Source organism: Oxyura jamaicensis, chromosome 3 (assembly GCF_011077185.1).
Source record: "Oxyura jamaicensis isolate SHBP4307 breed ruddy duck chromosome 3, BPBGC_Ojam_1.0, whole genome shotgun sequence".
NCBI lineage: Eukaryota > Metazoa > Chordata > Aves > Anseriformes > Anatidae > Oxyura > Oxyura jamaicensis.
In genome coordinates this window covers 51,579,102-51,602,302 of record NC_048895.1, presented here as the reverse complement: position 1 = coordinate 51,602,302, position 23,201 = coordinate 51,579,102, and the positions used below count along the sequence as shown (strand labels likewise).

Here is a 23,201-nt window from a genome sequence, read left to right as displayed (position 1 = left end):
AGGTACCTGACAGGAAGGAGTGGGGAGGCCGGGTCCACATCTTCTCACTGATAACTAGCAATACGACTAGAGGGAACAGCTTCAAGTTGCTTGAGCGGAGGTTTAGGTTGAAAGTTAGGAAAAATTTCTTCTCAGAAACAGTGGTCAGGCATTGGGACGGGTTGGCCAGGGAAGTGGTGGCGCTACCATCCCTGTGGGGGTGTTCAAGGAAATGCTGGACCTGGTCCTTAGGGACATGGTTTAGTGGGTGACATTGGTAGTAGGGGGATGGTTAGACCAGATGATCATAGAGGCCTTTTCCAACCTTAAGTATTCTATGATTATCTTGGAAAAGATTTTGACAAGCTGGAGATTTCCATTCTTGGATAGATGACTAATACTAGCCTGCAAGTCAACAGGTACTCAAACGGTGACAAAAGTTTGTCTTTGAGACTCATATGGTGGGAGCAGAGCACAAAGCAATCTTCTGAGCTGTTTTAGTTTGCTGGCAGTAGTTTTGAAAAAGTTTTTAAGAAGAATTTTTGGGAAAATATCCTTGGGTACTACTGCAGTCAGGGCCCTCCTAACAAGCAATAGTGTTTGATGAAAGACTGCAGATGTTTCAGCTATACTATAGCTTGGACTAGAAAAGAGTACCACGTAACAAGCAGGAATTTTATTGCATCAAAATACAAATATAAAGAAATGCAGTGAAACAAACAATCAAAAGAAAAGCATGCCAGAACCAAATGCCTGCTGATCAAAAGAAACTCTTCTGACAATTATAGTTGTCTTCTAGAACACTACAACAAAACATTATTTTCTAGGAGCTATGTGAAGTGCAAATAGAGTGACACATTAAACAGAATCAAAGTTAATCAAAGTCAACAAAGCTTAATACACACTATCTGAGCAACGATTTAATACACATTTCTGGCTATGACATTTTTCATTCTACATGGCCTCCAGTTTCTGCTATCGGAATTTTTATTAAGTTCTGACACACACACTCATATGCCTCATACATCCACATGAAAGAACAGATGTTCTTTGCAGGAGAAATCAATTAGGATGGCTATAGCAGAACAATACGTAGCATGACAAATTTTGGTTTTCTAATATTCCTTGAGAATAGCATGTTGTTGCCATCCAAACACAAAAGCAAAAATGTAGTTATCACTTCAATACGCTGTAGAAAATTAGACTTTTTATCATATGGGGACTGCTTTGGTATTTTTCTACACTCTTTAACTTCTCACCTTGAGAGGAACTGTTATGAGATAATCCAGCTATGTAATTTTGATGGCCAAAATTTCAATAAAATTCATCAGATTTCTTCCAAATGCATTTGTTTTCAAATCTGCTTATTTCCCATTTTTCTTCTCCCCTGCCCCCCATGAATGTCATTCATCTTTCAGCTCCCTACTGAAAAGACAATACTAGACTGCCCAGTCACTAAGCTCACAGTTGTACTAAATTCTGCATTCTTCGAGCTGTTGGAAAAAAGCTCACTAGGATAAGTGTAAAACAGACGATCAAAGCTTCATGTAGTCCTTGAGGGCACTATAACAAGAAAGGGTGGCTGGTAGCCCACTTTTCAAAAACCGTAAACAGGCAGAAGGACCCTCCCCTGTTTCTGAACAGCACAAAAGATAACACCTGATAGAATGGCCTCATTGAAGCATCTGCCTTCCACACAAAATGATCCATCACAGGAACATACATGTATAGCAAACGGATAAAAAGGAAACACCTCTAGAAGAGGGGATGGGGAACAGAAGGAAGGTTACGACTCAAAAGCCCAACCTGCCTTCCAGTCTGTGCAGAAGCATCAGTTCAGCAGTACACTGCAGCTTGTTTTTAGCACCAGGCAAAATTATGACTAAAGCCAGACTCCCAAACAAAGGAAAAAAAAAAGGACCAAAAAAGTACAAATGCAGCTACAGTTGATTAATTAACATACACAAATGAACATTTGCTAAAATGCCTTTACAGAGTTGACCCTGGCTTGAACCCTGAAAGTTAAGTGCGGTCACTAGAGAGAAGTATGAAAAGCACAATATGGAACTGGAAAGCGGGAGAAGAAGGGCAGACATCACAAGCTATACTCACCTCTAATGTTTGCATTAGTGTTGGCTTAATTGCATCTTTCATCAAAACTGCCAAAGCACCTGTTACTCCCTAAAAAACAAGAGTTCACATTTTAAGGCATTCACTTCTAAGGTGCAACATTACTGAGCTTGAAATTAAAGTTAAAACAAATACAAAACACTTTACAGTTCAAATAAATTTTTTTTTTAAAAAAAGTGTGCTCATAAACCATAATGGATAAGTAGTGTTAGTGTTACATAGCAAATCTCTTTAAATGTTAACTCAAGATTCCTAATGCACTCACAAAGTGTGCCAGAAATAGTAATGATTGTACTGTGGGTATGAGTACCCTTTAAAAGATGGCAGGTTAATATTCTTATTCTTCCCTTTTCATAGAGAAACCAGAAACTAAGTTAAGTGATCAGCATGACATTCATGGAAACAAAAGATGAAGTGGAAGCAAAGGCTACTAAGACCCGAGAAAGCAAGATAACAATAACTTGTTAAAAGTGCTTAAAGAAATGACAGATGAATTTCTTTCGTATCAGAATCAACAGCATGAATCAATAGCTAGCAACAACCAGAAAGGGTATTTTGCAAGACCTGTACAAATAATAGAGACAGGGTGAAAGCAGGTCTAGGAGTAAATAATGAATGCACCCTGAGATCAAAAATTAAAAGCACCTTATTATTATGACAAGAAAACAAAAGGGAACTGAGGGTATTGCTGTGTTCTGGTTAAAAATAAAAATAAATAAATCTTACTCTTCCCTAAAAATATCAAGTATAAATCTTATCTGGTGTAGGCTGGATAAGAAGTGTAAGTTTCACACTGATTGAATTTAAGAGAAAACCATGACATCATTACACAGCACTTACACTAAAATTCAATACCCATTTTAGAAAAAGTGGCTACAGAGTATGCACAACATTATCAGACTACAAACTATCTAGAAACCACAAGCATATATTCCCATTTATTACTAAATTATTTCAATTCTGAGAAGAAAATGTATTTAGTTTTAAAAGAATTAGATCATGGATAGAAAAAATGTAGCAGTGCTACAAGGAATACCTCATAACATTGCGGGAGAACACAAAAAGCTGATTCAAAACATCATTTAATTGAAAAGAAATATTAAAACCAAATAAAAATACCATCTGCTGTAAACCGTTTAAGGTTGAAAAGCATGGATCTGGTTTCTACTTATCTGAGTAGCCTGTTAGGAGTTAAACAATAACATTCAAATAAAGAAGAGCAATGAAAATAATGTCTGTAGAACTCTCCACACAGCTCTTGCCCATTAACCCAAATTTGAACAATCATACTCTGTGTTAAAATCTTAATGACAGACAGATGAGAAAGATTAAAGTACAGTCATTACAGAAATACAGTATTTTATACAAAGTAAAGTTTCCTCTTTCTGAGCATCACATCCGAACATAGACTTCAGAAGAAAATGAAACGTTTGTATTTGACCTCAGATAAAAGTGAATTGAAAGCAAAAGAGTAAAACTGATTTCTGCTAAAGCTTAGCAAGTGTTTCCTTGGAGGAGAATGAAGGAAGTGAAAGGAGGGAAAGATTTCATCTTTTTACGCTCCTTTCATTTTATAAAATCCCATTATCTACAAATCCCAATAGACCCACACAAATATGAGAAACTGGTAGCAAAACAGTACAGTTTTCCTTCTTCTAGATTAATTTTTTTTTTTGTTTCTTAACATAGTAAATTGTACAAGTGTTATTCCTAACTTTAGGATCCAAAACCCAAGGAAACTCCAGTGTCAGCTCTCTGTGACAATGTGTGAGGCTCCACCTCTTCCACAGAAGAAGCCTGGTGCTATTCTGTACATACACCCAACTACTCATTTGAGACCAGAGCTGACAGTCTAAATACAAAGAAAAGGAGAATATCTTAAAAAGAAAAACAAAATTATTGCCACTTTTCACTTTCACAAGTTCCTTTACAGATACAGACTGTTTTAATTTGTAAAGATTATAAACTACTTATTTCAGATAAAGAATTTAAAAATGTATAACAAAACTCACCAGTTAAACAATGCTTCACCAGCATCCCATAACATTTTCTAATGTTAGAATAAAATGTAAATTCAATACTTTATAAGTCTTCTTTTCATGACCATGTAAAAATAACTGCTACTGCTGTTGCCTTTGATTTCTTGTGTTTTAGTCACCTTAGTCACATTTAAAATAAGTCTTTCTATAAAGTGGGCATATTTTTTAGGTTATTAAATTTAAAATTTGTTCCATATAACCACTTCCTTTACAAAAAAAGGTTTAATGGATTTTAAAAAATTGAGGCACTTACAAAGTCCCAAGCCTAACAATGTTACATGAAAGGGACCAAGTTTCATTGCTAGCTATTTCTTCAGTAAAACCTGTTTTTTAATCCTTCTAGTTTACAGAAAAAAAATAGAGTATTTCTCCTGTTATCACAGTGCAAAATTTGAGTTCATGAAAAACCAGACTTTTCAATACACTTAACTATCATATCTGTAAGCCTGTTGTTTTCCTGCTGCTTGATCAATTCTGCAGCCAGCTGGTATACTTTTTCTCACACTAGAGGCACAGCTCTTCCCCTCCCAGCACCAGCTGAACTAAATGATGTTTACGGCTAGTTCCTAGCTATAGCTGCTAGTTAAGTTGTTTGTATTCTGTCTCACAGAAAGCAGTATTATGTACTCATACTAGTCAGGAGGTTACAGGCAAACAGAATATCTGAAGAATAAAGCAGGTTGATTTTACCCATTTTCTTCCTGCATCTCAGTTTTTTCAATATCATATAGAATAAGCCATCTTTTACCATTCATCGTGCTAAAGGAGAAACAGCTGCTGATGCTTTCAGTGCATGAACACTGAGATATTTTACAACCTTACCATATAAAAGACGATTGTAATTGTAAACAATATTCAACTTTCTGGAGAAAAAAAGCCAAATGGTAAACTTTATATCAGGTCTTTCAGCTGGTCAATAGCAAGTTTAACTACCTGATCAGCCCTAATGCTCTTCTTGTGAAACCTGCTTGAGGACTGACAAGTGTTAACTCATGCCAGCTGTAACATTTGATTAGAAGTAAAGTTTCTGTTGTCTGCTTCATGCTGGACCACCAGCTCACTCAAAGCAAGCATGCAAACTGCTATTTGCTGACTCAAGCTATGCTGAGTGAAAAGATGCTTTTGGGGGAGAAGACAATAACAAAGAAGGGGGGGGGGGAGGGGGAAGAACACTTTTCCCCTACCCCTCCTAGTCAGTAATGGCTCATACCTTCTCTCCTTTGCTCTCTGATAACTCTGCGCTAATCTGATAAAACAGTGAAGCAAAAAAAAAAAAGAAAGAAATACATACACACATATATATATAAGAATAAAAAGAAACATGCTTCCTATATTCCTATACATTTTTACTTTTTGGAAAATTTCATTCATACTAAATGTGCACATCTGGACACATCTCGTATCTGAAGCAGAAAGCATAGAAAAAGAGACAAAAGAACTCCAATTAGCACACATCATATCTATTTGCCTTCATGGTTCTTAAATCTGTACTGTTGTCAACAACAGTCCTTAAAAACTAAACAGCCTATGAAGTTTACATATCCATCTGCAATGACCGTCAAATTTTTTGTTCCTTCATATCCCCAATCCTCCAAGCAGCTAGCAAACAATTGCCATAGGTCACTTGAAGTCCTGGATCTGATTCGCAAAGCCACGTGAGGAATCAGGTTCCCATTTCTAATTCTGAGTTAGGTAAATTTTTTATAGACTTAGAGGCTTAGACACTTACATACCAATTAAGCATGTAAAAGCCTAAGGATCGTTAGCTTTCTACTGACTCTGTCAGCAGAAAGTAGGACTCCGGATCAAATGTAATACAGACACGCATCTCTCTTGGGTTCCCTTCTGGAACTGATCCCAAGTACTACTTCTGGAAGTAATACTCCTTCCATCTTCCTATCGGCCATCGGGGCAGGTGCGCTCCCCAGGACTGCAAAGATCACAGAGCACAAAGTAAATTATACACATGACACAGGAAAGGCAAACCTAGATGAAAACCCCACACTTCCAAAACCACTTCCATAGGAATGGTCTCTGAAGTTTATCGAGAGTGGAAATGAAAGCCAGCATTAGATGACAAGCAAGGTGATTGAGAGCAACTACTGTGAAATGAGTAAGGGTTATACAGACTGAAGGGCAGAGAAACAGCACATTTCTCTAAAAGAAAAATAATGAAGCACTATTATCTCCCCTTTGTTTGAAACTATAGTCCCTAACAAAATGATAATATTTTTCTACAATATCAGTTCTGTAAAAACCTAAACCTTAAACCAAGAAGGGCTGTAACTACTCGCGTTTAAAGTCAAGTATGTACACAGTGTTTCTGTTGAACCAGGGAACAAAACACATTCGGCTGACAGATCATTTATAAAAATAAATATTAAGCTTTTTACCCCCCCCGGAATTCTCAAAATCTAACAGCACAGTGGAGAAAGCAAACTGAGAAGTCTTATTAAAAAAAAAGTGACTTTAATATTTTTTCATAGCTGCTGAAATACTAATCTAGGGCATGCATAACCATTTAATTTCACATAAAGATATGGCATGTGTCCATCAAAACTTTTCTATGCTGTAAAAGCCAAAAACCAATTCAGTCTTCAAAATACTGTACAATGAACACCACATTTTGGCAAAGACTTCTAGATGTTCCATTACAGAGGCTAGATATTTAATCCATTACTCTTATGGAAGGAGTCTTCTCAATTCATGAAATATTCAATTTATCTTTTTTCTATTACTTCTAGCATGCCGCTGCGTCTGGTTTATATCTGCCAATATATATTTTAGGTTTTACCATTGTGTTATTATAAATATACTGAATATAAAGTCAAAATTAAGAGCAATTGTGTTTTTGTGAAGTATAGTGAGTGTACTTCTGGAAACAAATCACAGAGAGGGTTTTAGTGGTTTTGGTTCACATAGATTTCAGTGAACTAAGGACTACTGTCAAACACTTAAAGAAATTCAACCTTGGTTGCATATATAAAAGCATAAACCCCAGATTTTTATTTATTTATTTTTTTTTTTAACTTTTTAGTTGCAGGTAGGACTGAGTACCACCTGTTACTCATGTTGTGTGGTAAGCACACCTTTAAAATGATAAAGCCACCTTTAAATTTGTTAAAGCTATAAGCACTTTCAGTTCTTTGGGCTAAAATGTTCCACACCATTGGAACACCAAGTGGTTATGATAGATTCAAGCTTTTAATCTCGATTTTTGTTTTATGAAAATTTAAGCTAAAATGATTGAACTGTTCTTGGAATAAGAGTATTGTAAAAGCATGTATAGCATGTTTCCTACATTCACTGGTCTTAATGTCTTTCCCTTCCGAGCTGTAAAGATTTTATACCTCCTCTCTGCCCCCACTTCTGAAGGAGGATTTAAATTCAGGGTTCAAACCTCTTATCACATGTGAAATTTTGCTCAAGATAAAAACCTTTGGAATACCAAAGTTACAGTTCACAGATACGCATTTGTGAATGCTTAGTGCTGCCCCATCCTGCCTATAAAGCTTTAGCTGCAATGTGCAGTGTGCTTATGGCCTAGGGTATCTACACTACACTTCAGGCTGGACCAACTCTTAGTCTGGATATCTGTACCACAAGCTCTCTTCTCCTTGATCCGAAAGGAATACTCTTCTAATACATACAAGGAGGAGTCTGTGCAGTCCAAATGAAGAGGAGTCAAAAGCTGGGCTTGCAGAAGTGCCGTAACAACACAGGCAGCACAAGCAGCCTGGGAAGAGTGGATACTGCATTTAGGGTCTAGAAACAGTAGGTTTAGTTGCAGGCTGTTCTTACAGACTGACCACCAGTAGGAACAAGGATGAAGCACCACCCAACAGAACTGAAATTTATCTTCCTTTGTATGTATGAATTATGACATGGTATGGTCTTTGATCATACATCTCTTGCTATTGTTGCCAGAAGATTCAACCTTATATAGTACACTTTGACAAGGGCAGTACAGCTAAGTGCTCTCCCTTGTACAAAAAAAAACAATACATTTAATTTGAGGAATAAAGTCAGAAAAGCCACTACTAATTTACTACTAATTTCCTTTTTGGACATTTCTTAAATCCCAACACCATGGCATCCTACTTCATCACCAACATTAATAACTATGAGGAAATTAACCATTGTTCCTGTTTCCAGAAGGAAAAAAAAAAACAACAAACAGCACAAACAAGGATTGAACTCAAAAGTATTCACTAATTTTGGATGCTCACACCTAGTCAACATAAAAATCATTTCTCCCCATTCAAAGTTTTTGATAGCATTTCACCCTTTCCATAGATTTGATTTGTTTAGCTCCTGAGTATCAAGCTGGACTGAGGAACACACAACTCCTCATGTACCATGAGAATCAGTTTGAAAAACAGAATCTTACACAAAACTCTGTGAAAAACACCGGAATAGAATTCAACTCTCCTAAGAGGCACTTTTTTGCCTTAACTGTGAAACTGTATTCCTATTCTTCATATAGTTTTTATCCTCACTTGTACCACATCCTGCAAAGGAGGTAGGAGTTTCTCCACTTCAGTCATGATCTGCACCAAAATTGTCCCTGTATGTGAGATGAAGAGACCTTGCAGAAGACAAAGAATGCAATAGTATAGCTGCAAGATGAACCTAATACATACCTTTGACACTGTGATGATATTTGTTTTTCTGGGCAGTTCTTCTTTTGTATAATATAGAAAAATGCTTTAGAGAAATACTAGAAAAATCTGCTCAGCACAAGTGACATTATCAAACTGAGATGCTAAGCACAGGATGTTTGTTTAGAAAATGGCAAAGAATAACAAATTACGAAGACATTTTACTGAGCAAACAGTTCATTTTATGGACATAATGGAAAAATTTTGAAGTTTTTTGTGCACTTTTCAGAAGTTCAGCCCTAACATATTTTCACGGAACAAATATGGATGAAACAGACCATAGAAAAGCAACTGCTTTCATTCATCGAGCTGCTTAGCATTAAGTGGTTGAAGACAGGTTAAATATTTAAATATTTTGAAACATTAAAGTGCCTTCATCCAAGGGTAGCATCAATAATTCATTTAATTACTTTTAAATTCAATTAAATTTATTTTTTTGGATATACACTGTAGATTAACTTGTTCTCCACCCTCTACCAGCTGAGCCAGAGAGTCAGAGTCAATTGAAAAGGAAAATCAAACCTTCAGCAACTAGAATGTTAAACACAGGTCTTCATAAAGGATATCCCAGAATTTATATGACACATGCAATAGTGTCTTCAAAATGTTAGTTTCCTTTATGACTGAGAGTAGTTTTTGCTTTGAATTTTAACGATGAACTTACTTAGAAATTTTTATACCCTTATCTTCATTTCAGTCGTAAGCCCGTGAGAGTCAGATACTATATTTTCGTTTCTTTGTTAAAATGCAATCTGTTGTAGTTGTGAAGACATTCCCTGCCTGCAGATTTGCTATGTTTGCTGACAAAGATTTTTTTTGCTCATTCTTAAAATGCAGCAAGTTTGTGCAGTTGTCCATATAAACGGGACAAAACACTTCACTGCATAAAGGGAATCAGTCTGTATGATACTGGTTGTCACTGCCATCAGGGTGGCATGAAAGCACAGCTCTAAGGCATATGCCACAAGGACGTCTTGTGATGACAAGAATGAAAGCAAAGCATTATCACGTTTATTGTATTTATGGTGTACTGTCTATCTGCAATACATGATCTTAATTTGGCAATTATGCCTCAGAATACAAGTAATGTGATTTTACAGTAAATTAGTACCAATCAGTGAGCCTACTCCTGCCACACACAGACAGGTATGAGCTTCCAACTACTGCCTACTGACTCACAGTCTGGCTATAAGGACTAGGATTTGACATAAAGGAAGAACACATTAACCTGTTTCAGAAGTTGAAGGAGGCAGTTAACAGAAACTGTGAGTGTAGGTGAGGAAAAAAAAAGTTTTAACGATGTGAGGAGATAACCCTATGCCAAGCACTTATGAAATACGAACAGTTTGTTTTCTTTCTGAACTAGTGGTACAAGCATTCATGTGGTAACTATCATTGTAATATCTGAGCACACTTCACAAATACAGTAGCAAACATTACCAGCTCTCTCAAATAGGAAACTACACTCTTTGACTCACTCCAGCACCAAATTTGTTTGCCTTAATAACTGCAGAAATCTATCCAAGTAGGTTATGGAGAGCAGAGACATCCTGACCCAGATGTTACCAGAAGACTTGGAGGAGTAAGTTCTACATCTTGTTCTCATTGCAAGCAAGTTTTGGCCAGAAGATCTTTCTTCGATATCTGACTGCGTTGTTCAAAGCAAAAAGCTTGGCATGCACCTGCCCTTCCAACGCTTCAAGAAGCCAAACAAACGAATCAGAGGTTATGAATAACTCTCCAGCACTGAACATACCAAATCCTCTGCTGTTACTGGTTCTCCTTTCTTGTCATTAGCCACTACCATTTTCCCCAGTCTCTCCTTCATATCTTCCAGGCTGTTGGTGAGTGCCAGGATTGCCATAATTTCACTTGCAACAGCAATATCAAACTGAGCCTGTAAAATAAATATGAGAAACCAGCCAAATTAAAGTCAGGTCAAATACTCTAAGGAAGTTACCAGGAACAGACCCAGGAAAGATGCTGGAATTCAAACAAGTTCTAAATTGTAACCTACAGCTTTTGAGATTACTCAGACTACAGTAACTTCAAACATTTTGTTTATAGTTCCTCATTAACGTTCTCCGTTACACTTCATTTACTTGGGACGATTGTTGCTGAGTGCTTAGCCCCTTGGCTCACATTATCCTTAGCAGAAGCTCCCTGAAGGACCTAAAATTTTTCCTGTGGGAAAAAAAAACAAACAAAAAAAAAAAAAACATGCCAGATGTGATTTCAGATTTACTGGCATTAGCACAGCATTGCTGGGGCTTTGTTTTTATCTTAAATTCTGGTTTCAGAAACATTTTTGTTACATTTGATCATTCTTTTCAACGTAAATTCAAATTTTAGAGTCAGTGTTGCCAGGTTTTATGCTTGATTTATGATGATGTAAAACATATACCTCCCCCCTTTTTAAAATGAGCAAATACCTGTTAAGAAAAACAGACAAGAACTACATGCTATATCAATCCTATTGCTCTTTATATTATGGAAATATTAATATTTCTTAATATTACGGAAGTTCAATCATACTGTGCAGTGTCTCAGCAGAACGAAAGCTGTGGCCTTTACTTTTCTTTAAGACCTTGCAGAACTTATTAGCAGTATTTGCTACTCTTCCCCATGTTTCTGCTATATGGTTCTGTCTTGATGGCTACAGCTCAGAGCAGTCTTATTGAGGCTGACCTCTATGCCAGCATGCAACCTTAGTCAAAACTCCTGATTATACCTGAGCACTTTCCTGGATTGGGCAAAAACAGAGAGAGAGATATACCACGGAAAACAAGAATTAATATTGTAGTTTAGATTTTCAGCATAAAGATTCAAATGAAATGCTGAAGACACAACGCAAGTTTTCTGTACCCTCTGGAAGCAGTCCTATACCAGCAAAACAGGTGGGCACACAACTAACATTGTTAGCGTTGAGATGTCATGCTACCACTTTTTCTCAAGTTAAGAAAAACGTCCCCTGAAAGCAAATGTGAAATCTATGAATAACCCATATAGTGGAATATAATCTAACTTCATCAGGATGCTTATCAGGACACAAAAATTAAGTTTTTATTATCATTGCTGCTTTATAAACCCAAAAGGTCAGGAAACAAGAATCACTGGTAGGTGCTCAAAGAATAACACAATATTTAATTGAAAAAAACAGGCACAAAAGGTTGTGATAGCAGGTGCTATTTTAACTCTAATAACCTTTATACACCTATGAAGTGCTGACAGAAGCCTTAGCTGCAAAGCCAGTTCTCTGTTGATGAAAGGATCCACCCACATGGATTCAATTGCAGGATCAAGGCCATCAGTCATGTAATACTCTTTAGAAACCACAGCATCCCTGTTCATTAAAATGCATACTTTTGTGCCTGCTGTGCTCTGCCATTTTACACAGGTGTCATTGATTTTAAGAGTGCTAGAACATCACTCCAAATATTTATAAAATGCATCTGTTAGTTATGAAGTCCTGTTTAATCTGGATCTCTGGCTAGGCTCTGAAATGAGTTTTCCTAACTGTTCTCTATTTCTAGGTGGTAAGTCCATATAAAATATGAATGGATATGCACCAGTCCAATACGTCAAAATTGAATGCACTGAGATCATTTTAGCCAAAACAGTACAGAAGCAGCATTTGACAGCCATATATCAGCTAGTACTCTGTACTAAAACAACCCAAAATTAACTCAGCAGCGTAATTATAATGGTAAAATGTTGCACACTAAGGCTGACAGAACCTGGCTTAAAGCTAATAATCACAATGAGTCACTGAAACAAATCTAAATATATGAAAACATCTCCAACAAGTGTTGGAGAAACTTGTACCAAACACTGTAATTTAGTCTCAACCCATTATCAGAGATAAGTATTAGCTAATATTGAGCTTTCTTCAAGTAACAGACAGAAAACTCTCTACCCCATATGTTCAAATCCAAAAGAAATTAGTGTTTCTCTCCAATTTGTTTCTCCAATCAGACAGTTTTATATGCTGAATTGAGTAATAACATTGGCACTATTTTTTTGGTCTCTTTATTTAAACACAAAGCTTAAAGGAGATCTGAAATTATAAAGAAAGACGAAGTTCCCAAAAGAAGCAAAACCTCACATATACCACAAGAACTACTTACTTCACCTCAAAACAGTCAGAACCTCATGAATTTCATGATCTTGAATGTTGGATGACAATAACCCTCATCAAACTGGGAGCAACTCCACATCATTGCAACGAATCTGCTTCACCTGGCATTGCTATTCTACCTGGCATTTTTTCAGGACTAGATTTACCCACATGATACCACAAACACTTTTTCAGATAATGTCAGCAAAATCTGGCTTTCAACATATTGTCAACGTAAGTTCCTTAAAAAACTTCCAGAAGCTCTCATACGGTAATAGAGGTTAGCTTTTTACACTGCTGAAAAGTACGCACATGATCATTTTTGGAATGGCACCTTCAAGACAACACATTCAAAGCATTAAGCACATGCTCAATTTCTTACAATTTAGATCCCAAAGCTTAGATGCATGATAGGAAAAGAAAACTGGACTGGAAAACTAACAGACATTTTCAGTCCTCACCGATGGACCCAGTAACACGTGATACACCCTTTCCCTGCAGTTATTTAACGTTAAATTTAAATGTAATTTAAATTACATAAATACTTCATAAAGTTAGGGGGGCTTCAAAAAATTAATAAAAGTTGAACAAACTTATGAGGGCAAGGATAGATGCAAGTTTTTTCTTCACCTTTTTTATATTCATAGGAAGACAAGGTTGGATCCTTAACATACATTTTTTTCTATTTTTTCCAGCACTTTGTGCAACATACATTGATTTCTGTTTCTGTAACTTCAGTTACTCATTAACGCAGTCAGTCTTACTGCAAGAATGCTATACAATATCAAATGATGTTAGCATTGCAATTCAAAAAAACATGCTTAAATAATTACAGGATAGCAAATATCTCAGCCTCTACAGCAAAGCCTGTCCAGAATGAGATATATTAAATCACTTCACATACCTGACGGACAAATCCTTTTTCTGTATTTGCCTGGCCAACCGTTATTTTGCGTAGGAATCTATCATTTGTGTCCACCACTGAAATAAAGGAATAGCAAAAGCAAAACATTAACAAGGACTCAGGGGTCTGCATTTTTTCTAGGCATACCTGTTATGTGTGTAAGATTCAGCTACTTGAACAGAACCGTGTAGCCAGACAACCACGCTTCTGCATGTCAGCAGTGGCACTGACTTGGTTTCTGCCTTCTGTGTGATACCACTAGATGACAGGATGAAATAACTTGAATACAATTTCTCTGAACAAAATTTTCAGCTAACAGATCTTTGACATTTAACTGTACAACTTAATGTTTTACTTACATGTGAGAAAGCAGTCTTAGTAGCTAGAACGCACCTCAGACCTACCTCAAATCATTTGCTTCTTTGCTGACTTGTTACGAGTTGATTTTTAAGACTCATGATGTAGCTTAAACTTGTTCTGTTTCTCTTTTAAAGGATGATTATGTTGTCAGATTGGTTCTTCCAGACAAGTCACTTTCTTACACATCACAGTAACTAACTCCACATTGAGTTGCACAGCATTCAAGAAAGGTTTCTTTCAACTGCGAAGACCAACCCTCTGCTATTTAACACTACTTCACTTTTAGACAACCATCTTTCTAACCTGCAAACACTTTAGGTATTGCAAGGGCGTGCCCATACCATCCCGTGGAATTGCTAACAATCACAGCAATCCGAGTTCTCCCATGCTGCACTGACAACACGCAACTTCAGACGTGCCTTTATAGGACCCAAAAGGAAGGACTGCGAGTAATCAAAAAGTGCTCTCATCTGCTGGGAATTCATCAGGATATTTCTTAGGAAGAAACATTAGGAGGTTGTGTCTGTTAGAAAGACAACTTAAAGTCCTCTCACTCCCAGGAGCAGCAATCCCCACAAATACAAAAGCAGACCCTCTCTTTCTTACAGGCTTTTTAGCCTTAAAAATGTTTCAGCCTGCACCAGCCCTAAAGGAAAGGGTGGAATGTACTCTTGAGCAGTACAACCTGTAGCTTGGCAATTAAGCCATTCTGTTGGTAGATGAAGACTGGAGCACTGTTTGCTTTGAGGCAGAGAATCAAGGACCTCCAGACAGATTGTCTGTAGTGAAGGTCTGTGACATCATCTCCTCCTACTTTTCCAGCTGTTTTTGGAGATTAACAAATTTGACTGTACAGTAAAGAACAGCATAATTACACGAGAGGGACTTTAAGTCTTATTCCTCTACAAGTCCCAATTCAGGATTGTGAGTGGGCTGGGAGAAAAGCAAGAATTAATCCTCTATGAAGACTGCAGTAGCTGCATGTAGAAGTCATATCATATGAAAGAATTGTTTTTGCCACGGAAACAGTTTCTCCTTCTCCAAATTTTCCCTCCTCCTTACATAAAGTAAACTTTTCAGGGAACTTTAGTTTCAACTAAATGTTAGGTTTGATGTATCTACTGTCTTATCCTCTAAACAGGAAATGAATACCAAGGGAAGAGTAAGCAGGGGGAAGGCTTTCCCTCTTTTAGTATGTTGTACCCATTCAAGCTAGTATAAAGATGAACTTTAAGCTTGTGATGCTTCCAAGGAAAGAGGTCCTGACTAAAATTCATCCTCAGACAATTTGATAGCGCTCTCTTCTACGCTACAAAGTCCCTGCTAAGTGACAAGCTTTGCAGATACATGGATTGCAGAAATAGTCCCAAATAGAACACTTTTCAGATTATCTAAGGCTTTCCTGAAACAGTTTTTCCTGAAATGTTTAAGATCTGTACATCATAAGGAGTCATGTAGAATAAAATTTGCACTAACATACAAAATGAACAACTCACTTGAGGTTAACAGCTGTTGAGGAATGTTGCCTCCTCCCAAACCAGTGCTGATAAACACGTTGAGTCACATTACACTAAATATTTTTATTATTCCTTCATTCCCATACAGGTCCTTTCCACACAGACACACCGTGTGATTAATAAAAAATGTCTTATGCTGCATTCCCCGGTATTATTTTCAGAAAATATCCCAACTCTGAGATGACATGCATGCAAAGGGCACAGTAAAGCATGGCTAAGTCTCTCAATACATTGACTGAGCTGCACCATTATATCTTTCTCTGAGCATCACCAATGCATTTTATTTAACAATAATTTTGATCTAATAATATAAGTGCTTAAGAACTCGGAGAAAAAATAAAATCTAGTACCATTTAGTATAAAACTTGACACAGTTTATTTGTTTAAAAAATAAAAATATAGATATTAAAGTCAACACAAATTTAATCCAGTAGTAGAACTGGAAAACGCAGAGGGGAGTTGCCTGAGAGCATGAAAGTGGACACTGGCTTGTTTGGCACACATAGTTGAAACAGGAAGAAGAGGTAAAAGATATGATACTAACAAAGCAAACAACTCATGACACCTTAAAAATAGGATATATAAGCACACATACAGTATCATATATAATCCCTGAGGTCTATTTAGTCTCTGAGCAACCCAGACTGCTGAACTGGGGAGGAACAGGGACCAAAATCAAACATAATAAATATTAAAAACAAACAAATCAAAAACCATAAGAAAGTTAAGAAAAGAAAGATTAAAAACTTGCAAAAATGCACAGAAAAGGCAGTTTAGTATGTTTTAAGATATATTAATCTAATGGGAGAGAGACAAGGGACTTGAACCATCACACACTAATCTATCCTTCAGAATATTAGCAAAGTCTCTTGAGTTACTGTAGATATTTAACTAAATTTAGAGCTATATACTACTTCCAAACCTGTTATGTACCCAACTTTCTCTCTTGCAAATGGGTTATTCTTAAGAGTCAGAGAGCAGACACAGCTCTGATTCAGGTAAATTGAAGCAAGTTAGGAAATAATTTATGATAGACAAGATGAAGTGCAGCTTTCTGATTATATACCTCTTTGCCACGTTATGGTAGATGGGTCAATATCAAGACGCACAAATTTACTGATCTCCTCTTCTGTTAATGTCCCAGGATCAGTCTTGTTTATTCCCAGCCTCTACAGGGAAAAAAGTTTTTTAAAAAAGAGCAATAAAACAGCTATTTTGCTTCAAATGGTATAGCTGTTCTGGTTTTCCACACCCACCTTACACAAGCATTTGGGAAACAAGCAATTCAGAACTGAAACTATTAAAAGAAAAGCACATAGGAAGGCACCTGTAACTAAAACAGAGGCATTTTTGATGGAGGAATGAAATTAAAAAGGAGCAATACTTACAGGCAATTAAATGAGAGCCCTTTCTTATACAGAAGAAACTTAACGTAAACCAAAGAAAAAATTTAACCTGATCACTTGCTAATAAAAAGATAATTAACTGCTTGCTCTTGTTTGTGAAAATCTTTGAAAGACCCATCCACGTGTTGTCTTGTGCGATTCAACTTCAAATGAAATGAAAAAAATCCACTTGAATAGGCTATCACCCATAATGAATAAGACAACATCTCTTGGCTTTTGCAGGTTCATTATTTTAGCAACACCAAACTTTTTTTTTTTTCCTGGTGAATCTACATAAAGCTGGATCAGAAAATTGTGTTTAAGAACTGCAGTCTTCAAAAAAATCTGAATTTTCTCTGGCACTAGAAAGCATTCCTCAGTGAATTAATCAAGCAGCACAGAAGTATTTTTTAAAACCAGAAGCTGGTATTACTTCTGTCCTTTCTCCCTCTCCCCTTCCTCAGTTCCAAGTGCACCTGTGTATGCACTTGGCAGCTTCCCATTGCCACCCAATGCCTCTGAAACAACACTAGCCAGGACTCCAAAGCCAACAACAAACTTGGAAATGGAAATAGAAGATGGAAGCTGTTCTTAATGTTCATGTATAAGGTGTCCATATTCTCCTCTCCCAACACTAGTGGACTGTGTTGCTCTCAAGTTATTTATCTATCTGAGTGGAAGCCTCAAATCCAGATACATTCTTCTTACATGAATTGTATAGAAGTTCTTCTGGAAGCATTCAGGAAGCAAGACGGGATGCAAAAGCATACTATGCACAGAAATATACTTCTGTCCCTCCAATGAAGGAGGCTATCAAATAGACATCAATAAAACCCCAGCAGAATGTGTTACAATAAACTTTTGAAACCAGAAAATACTGTAACACCAAAGAATCTGATCTTTCAAATGTGACTTTACCATAATAGGAAAAGTATTTTAAAACTCTGACTTCAATATTTCATCATGAGAGACACACCATTTGAAAAAAAAATATTGGTTTATTTCAGGAGAAAATAGCAAAAATGCTAGTTATGAAAATAATATGAGACACAGATCCTATTTCTTCAAGTAGGATGCTTTTAGAAAGATCCTGGACTTGATAAACTCATGTGGGAGGTTTATAGAAACTTGGCCCCATACGTCAAATAATTTTCAAAAAGTTGCATAAGATAATATTTTATGAAGAAATGCTGTAACTGGGGAGAGTTCACATTAACAACTTACTCTCAGACGGGCAAACTGAATAGGAGAAAATCCTCTCACACCATTAACTACTGGAACCAGTCTATTATACAAAGCCTAGAAAAAAAACACACGAGCAAAGTTAACAAAAAAAAAAGTTTTTAAAGTAAAAAGCTCCTGTTTTTCTTTTATTTAGATTTATTTCAGTAAGAATTTCCCAACCATATAAGCAGTAGACTTCTGGTTAGACATTGAAAAAACAGTTCTTAGAAGATGGTAAATTTTTAAACAATGCCTATGATTTAGTAGCCTAAATGCAATTACCCAAATTACTGTGTTTCTAAGTCTCCATAGAAATGTTATGGATTACTTATGAAACTGGGAATCCTTTAAAGCTTTAACCAAGGGCCATATTACTCAAACTGTAACTGTCATTTGCAAATCAGCCTAAACGCACATTTGTGTTGCACCAAAGGGGACAAGACAACCCCACTCAGTTTTAACAACGTAGCTGAAAAGAGGAGGTTCTTTTCTTCAACTCTCCTCTTTAAATACTCAGGTTAGCATTTGTATTAAGTTCACAAAAGACTTGTTAGAGAGAAGAGGATTTAGTTCTCCCCCCCCACACACACACTTCTTCTTCAGGTACATCATACCCAACTATGTATCAGAAGCGTAACTTCTAACTTCATAAAGGACTATACAAATCATTAAAAAGAGTAAGATTTGAAGAGAGAGGAAATATATTTTATTAGCCTACTTAGTAAAGTAGGAAATGTTTGACAAGCTTCTGGGTATAAGATGCTTATCTTAAAGACTATTTTATGACAGATATTTGCCAGAAAAATATATTCTGTAAGCATCATTTCACAGCATGGCTTCAGCAGTTGTTTCCATTCACAAGGTGAAAACATAAGATATTCAACTTACTTTACTTTGAAATGCAATTTATTGAAAAATAAGCAAAATACAAAACAAAAATAACAACATTTAATGTGGATATTAGAAAGTAATTCTCACCTTATCAGATTGAGTGCTCTCATGCAAGATCCTAGCATCAATAGCAGCAGCCAGCAAGTTATTTGCAGCTGTTATAGCATGAATATCTCCAGTCAAATGAAGATTGAACTAGACAGTGAAAACAACAGAACTTTTTTTATAAAGTGCCTTTAACACAATCTTTTAATCTCAAACATTTTAGCAGAAAAAAACACTGCCATCTCCTTGAGATTGCAGCTCAAATTAGTCACCTATCATTGTAGAGGAAATATTATGGGTTGAGAATGTATGGAGCTATACGAAGGACTTGCTTTCACTAGTAGTAAACTACTCTCAGCTTAGTCAAACAAAGCCACAAATGTCTTTATTCTTTGCTAAATGACCCAAGAATGGAAAGCCCAGGGCTACAGTTCCACATGATTAATACTAAATCAATTTATTACCAGCAGTGTAAATTTGACATGGATCAGATGTGCAGATTACTGCCAAATCCTCCAGTGCACACAGTGCTTGCTGGCTTTATGGGTTCATGCCAGCTTTCTGCAAGCCCTAATAGAACAGGTAGTAAGTACCAGATCAGGCACGAACTTTGTTAATACAAAGTTTGTCCAGCAAAGCTTTGTGGAAAAATCTGAAATCAGCCATTTAAATTAGATTAGAGTTATATAAGGTGGTTTTATATATATATATATATATATCTGACACAAGGAGGTGAAAGGTCAGTTTTAACTGCACTGTAGTACTGACAGCTGAGAAGCACTAACAACAGCTGACACCGGCCCTTGCTGTGATGGTACTCAAGTGCAAACAGCATCCAAACACTGCATGACTGCTCTGTTGGGACCAGCTGTGTGTACTTTCACCAGGGCACTTCACCAGATTGGACTGTGCAGTGATTTTGCAGAGCTCTAAATTGGACTCTTTTCAGTGAGCTACAGACTGGTTGGATTGGCAGGAACCTCTGGAGGTCACCTTGTCCAACCCTTCTATTCAAGCAGGGATACCTATAGCCACTTGCCAAGCACCATGTCCAGGCAGCTTTTGAAGATCTCCAAGGAAGGAGACTCCTCAACTTCCCTGGGCAACCCGTGCGAGTGCTCATTTACCAGCACAGCATAGAAGTGCTTCCTGATGCTCAGAGGGAACCTCCTGTGCTTCAGCTTGTGCCCATTGCCTCGTGCCCTGGCTCTGGGCACCACAGAGAAGAGCCTGACTCCCAGTGGGACAAGGATTTGCTGCCCCCATTGTTGTCTCACCTCCTCCATGGGAATCACTTGAGCATAACCACCACCGGCGGCTCCACCTGCACAAGAAAGCATACAGTCACATCAGATTCGCGTCAGTTTTGGGAAAAACAATACCTTAAACACACAAAGTTAAACATATAGCTTTGATGATACATTCCTCAGTATTTTGAATTTTATTAGGGAATTGATGATGCACCCAAATAAACAGGATTTCCTTAAACCTTGGTGGCTTTTTTCAGCAGGCAATAAAATTAGAATTCTTGAACTGAAAGGAAAGTCTACACATAATGGCTGGCCCAGACTTTAGCTAGATAAGGGTAACCCTCTGTTCTTGTCTAGATTTAGGACACCATCATGCACATGCAGCAGTTGGGTGGAAAGACGCAGCAGTAATGAGCAAGCACTACTTCTGCATGAAACCTTCACACCCTTGCCTGAGCGCTCCTTCCCCACCGCCTCCCAGGGTACAAGCAAAGAATTTTGCTGTAGCCTATACAACAGTTGAGCGGAGGGAATTAAAGCACTCACATGCACCAGTCTTGGCTGAGAAGCACCAAGCACCAGGAGCCTTCCAGCTGAAATCAAACTTGTTAACTTAAACTTCAGCAAAGCAAAGTAGAGCAGATGGGGAGTGTTTGCCCAGTTAGGCACCAATCTCAGCTGAGAAATGGCAAAAAAAAAAAAGAGATTGTATTACTTCCTGTCAGTGTCGAAGAGAAGCTTGAACTCTGTTGAACTCTGGCTGCCTCTTACTTGGCCCTTAGGCCTTTCTAGGCAAAAATGCAGCAGCCTGGGACGTGAGGGACAACTCAAAAGAACAGAAAGATGAGGTTGAGACCTAGCTAAACGTATGATGCAGGCACAGCTGACCCACACACAGGACAGCCAACTTCCTTGGATTAGATATTTTGTATCAATGCAGGTGGATTTAGGACTCCTCAAGGCAGGATGAAATGGTAACATTTAGAGACATCTGTGTAGTGTCTCCAAGCAGAGGTGTGGCTGGAAAGGTTTGTACTCACGCAAAACGCCTCCTGGCTAATTAATTCCCAGGCCTTTCATTATGTTTGGCCTTTATCTGCATTGTTAATACACATAATTACATGAACACAGACATGAACATTGCATGAGATGATGTGTGAGAGAAACCTTTATAAGTTTCCTAGTAAAAATACTATATGCTCCTATTCAGACAATCCACTGTGCTAGTGAAGTAAATAAGACATTTAAAGAATGCAGTACTCTGTAATCTGGAACTGATCATACAGTTTGCAACTCATACGTACCTTTAACTCCAAAAGTAGGTCCTTGGGAAGGCTGTCTCAGACAAGCAAAGGAGTTAATGTTAAGGTGTGCAGTAAGAGCTTGAACAAGGCCAATTGTGACTGTGCTCTTCCCCTCTCCTAAGGGTGTAGGGGTTATTCTAGCAAAACAAGAAAAAAGATTAATCAAATTCTTTGCTGATGTCAGCCTGGCTGAGGATATCAGGACTTACAGCTTTTGATTTCAATGAAGAATATTTGTACAACAAATTTCAATAAGATTACTTTATCTCCACAAAAATACTGCCACAGTGTTATCCCCTAGCTCAAGCTGGAATGCTAATATACATGTGTCTTCTATTTAAGCAATTTACTATGATAGCAGGAAAAGAGAAGATTATTTTGGCAAAAGTTCTGAAAAGAATAAATTGAATTTAGACATTTTCATTACAGCACAACAGTCTCACCAGTTTCATTAACAAACCATCCATCAAGATACTCTGAGCACGTATTAATACTTCTCTGTGGCAATGCAGGAGATATTTTATTCCCACTACTGAAACAACGAATGAAATAATAGCATATTTTAAATTAGACAACCAACACTTTTGTTTGTAGAGGTTAACTATACCTCTCTAACTGCCATGTTATCATAACACTCCACAATGACAAAAAAAAACAGTTTTTTAAATAATACAGGTCACAAAAGTCACTATATTCAACTAAATATGATTTATTTAGCACTTAAGTTTCTTGATACTTTTGCTAATTTAAGGGTGATGAGGGACAATTACAATCACAGTCTGTCCTGCTATACAACACCTCCAAAATCTCATGCTACAAAGAAGCCAGGATAGTATTTTAGAAAGACATCCAATCTCAAATCAGAGACACTAACCTCCAGTCAACGACTCTGTCCTTGTCCCTTTAACGAAGGGACAATGATGGTTGACTTGGCAAAGTGGAAAACTTAATCAGCCCCTTCCCCATCTCCAGCCCCACACAATAGACAAAGGAGGGAATACTTTTATGGGTTGGGAGAAGAATAACGTATGTTGGACAGTTAGAAATAAACACGCAAACCAACCAACCAAAAACTCTCAACTTATCCCTCAGTTTTCTGAGCAATGTTGAATTGCATCTGAGAAATGCAGCTCAGGGAGTGCTGCTCCCTCAGCATAAGCACAGGACTTCTTTAACAACAGCTTGGTCTCTACAGGCACAGTCATCTTAATATGTAAAAGGCTCTGTGAATGAAAGACACCTTAGGTTAAATGATGTCCTCCCTGATTTCAAGGCCATCACATTTGTTTATGATCCATGTTAAAAATAGGGGTGCGGGGGGGTGGGGAGGGGGCTAGCTCTTTTTTTTTTTTCCTCCCCCTCAGCATATGAACACATCTCGTTCTCCAAAATGCA

General features: G+C 37.3%; 1 protein-coding gene across 7 annotated transcripts in view; it reads right to left on the bottom strand.

The window, feature by feature from the left end:
* Positions 1–23,201, bottom strand: part of MTHFD1L (methylenetetrahydrofolate dehydrogenase (NADP+ dependent) 1 like) — a 147,615-nt gene that overhangs the window by 89,369 nt on the left and 35,045 nt on the right. For 5 of the 7 annotated variants that reach the window (XM_035321071.1, XM_035321072.1, XM_035321073.1 and 2 more), the window contains 8 exons: positions 21,807–21,943; positions 20,530–20,576; positions 19,295–19,402; positions 18,317–18,391; positions 16,774–16,876; positions 13,831–13,907; positions 10,566–10,706; positions 2,092–2,160 (listed from right to left, as the gene is read on the bottom strand). In XM_035321071.1, coding sequence (XP_035176962.1) covers positions 2,092–2,160; positions 10,566–10,706; positions 13,831–13,907; positions 16,774–16,876; positions 18,317–18,391; positions 19,295–19,402; positions 20,530–20,576; positions 21,807–21,943 — 757 coding nt within the window. Of the gene's footprint in view, positions 1–2,091; positions 2,161–10,565; positions 10,707–13,830; positions 13,908–16,773; positions 16,877–18,316; positions 18,392–19,294; positions 19,403–20,528; positions 20,577–21,048; positions 21,181–21,806; positions 21,944–23,201 lie in introns of those variants that run through there. The other 2 variants (XM_035321076.1, XR_004749252.1) reach the window with 2 other exon arrangements.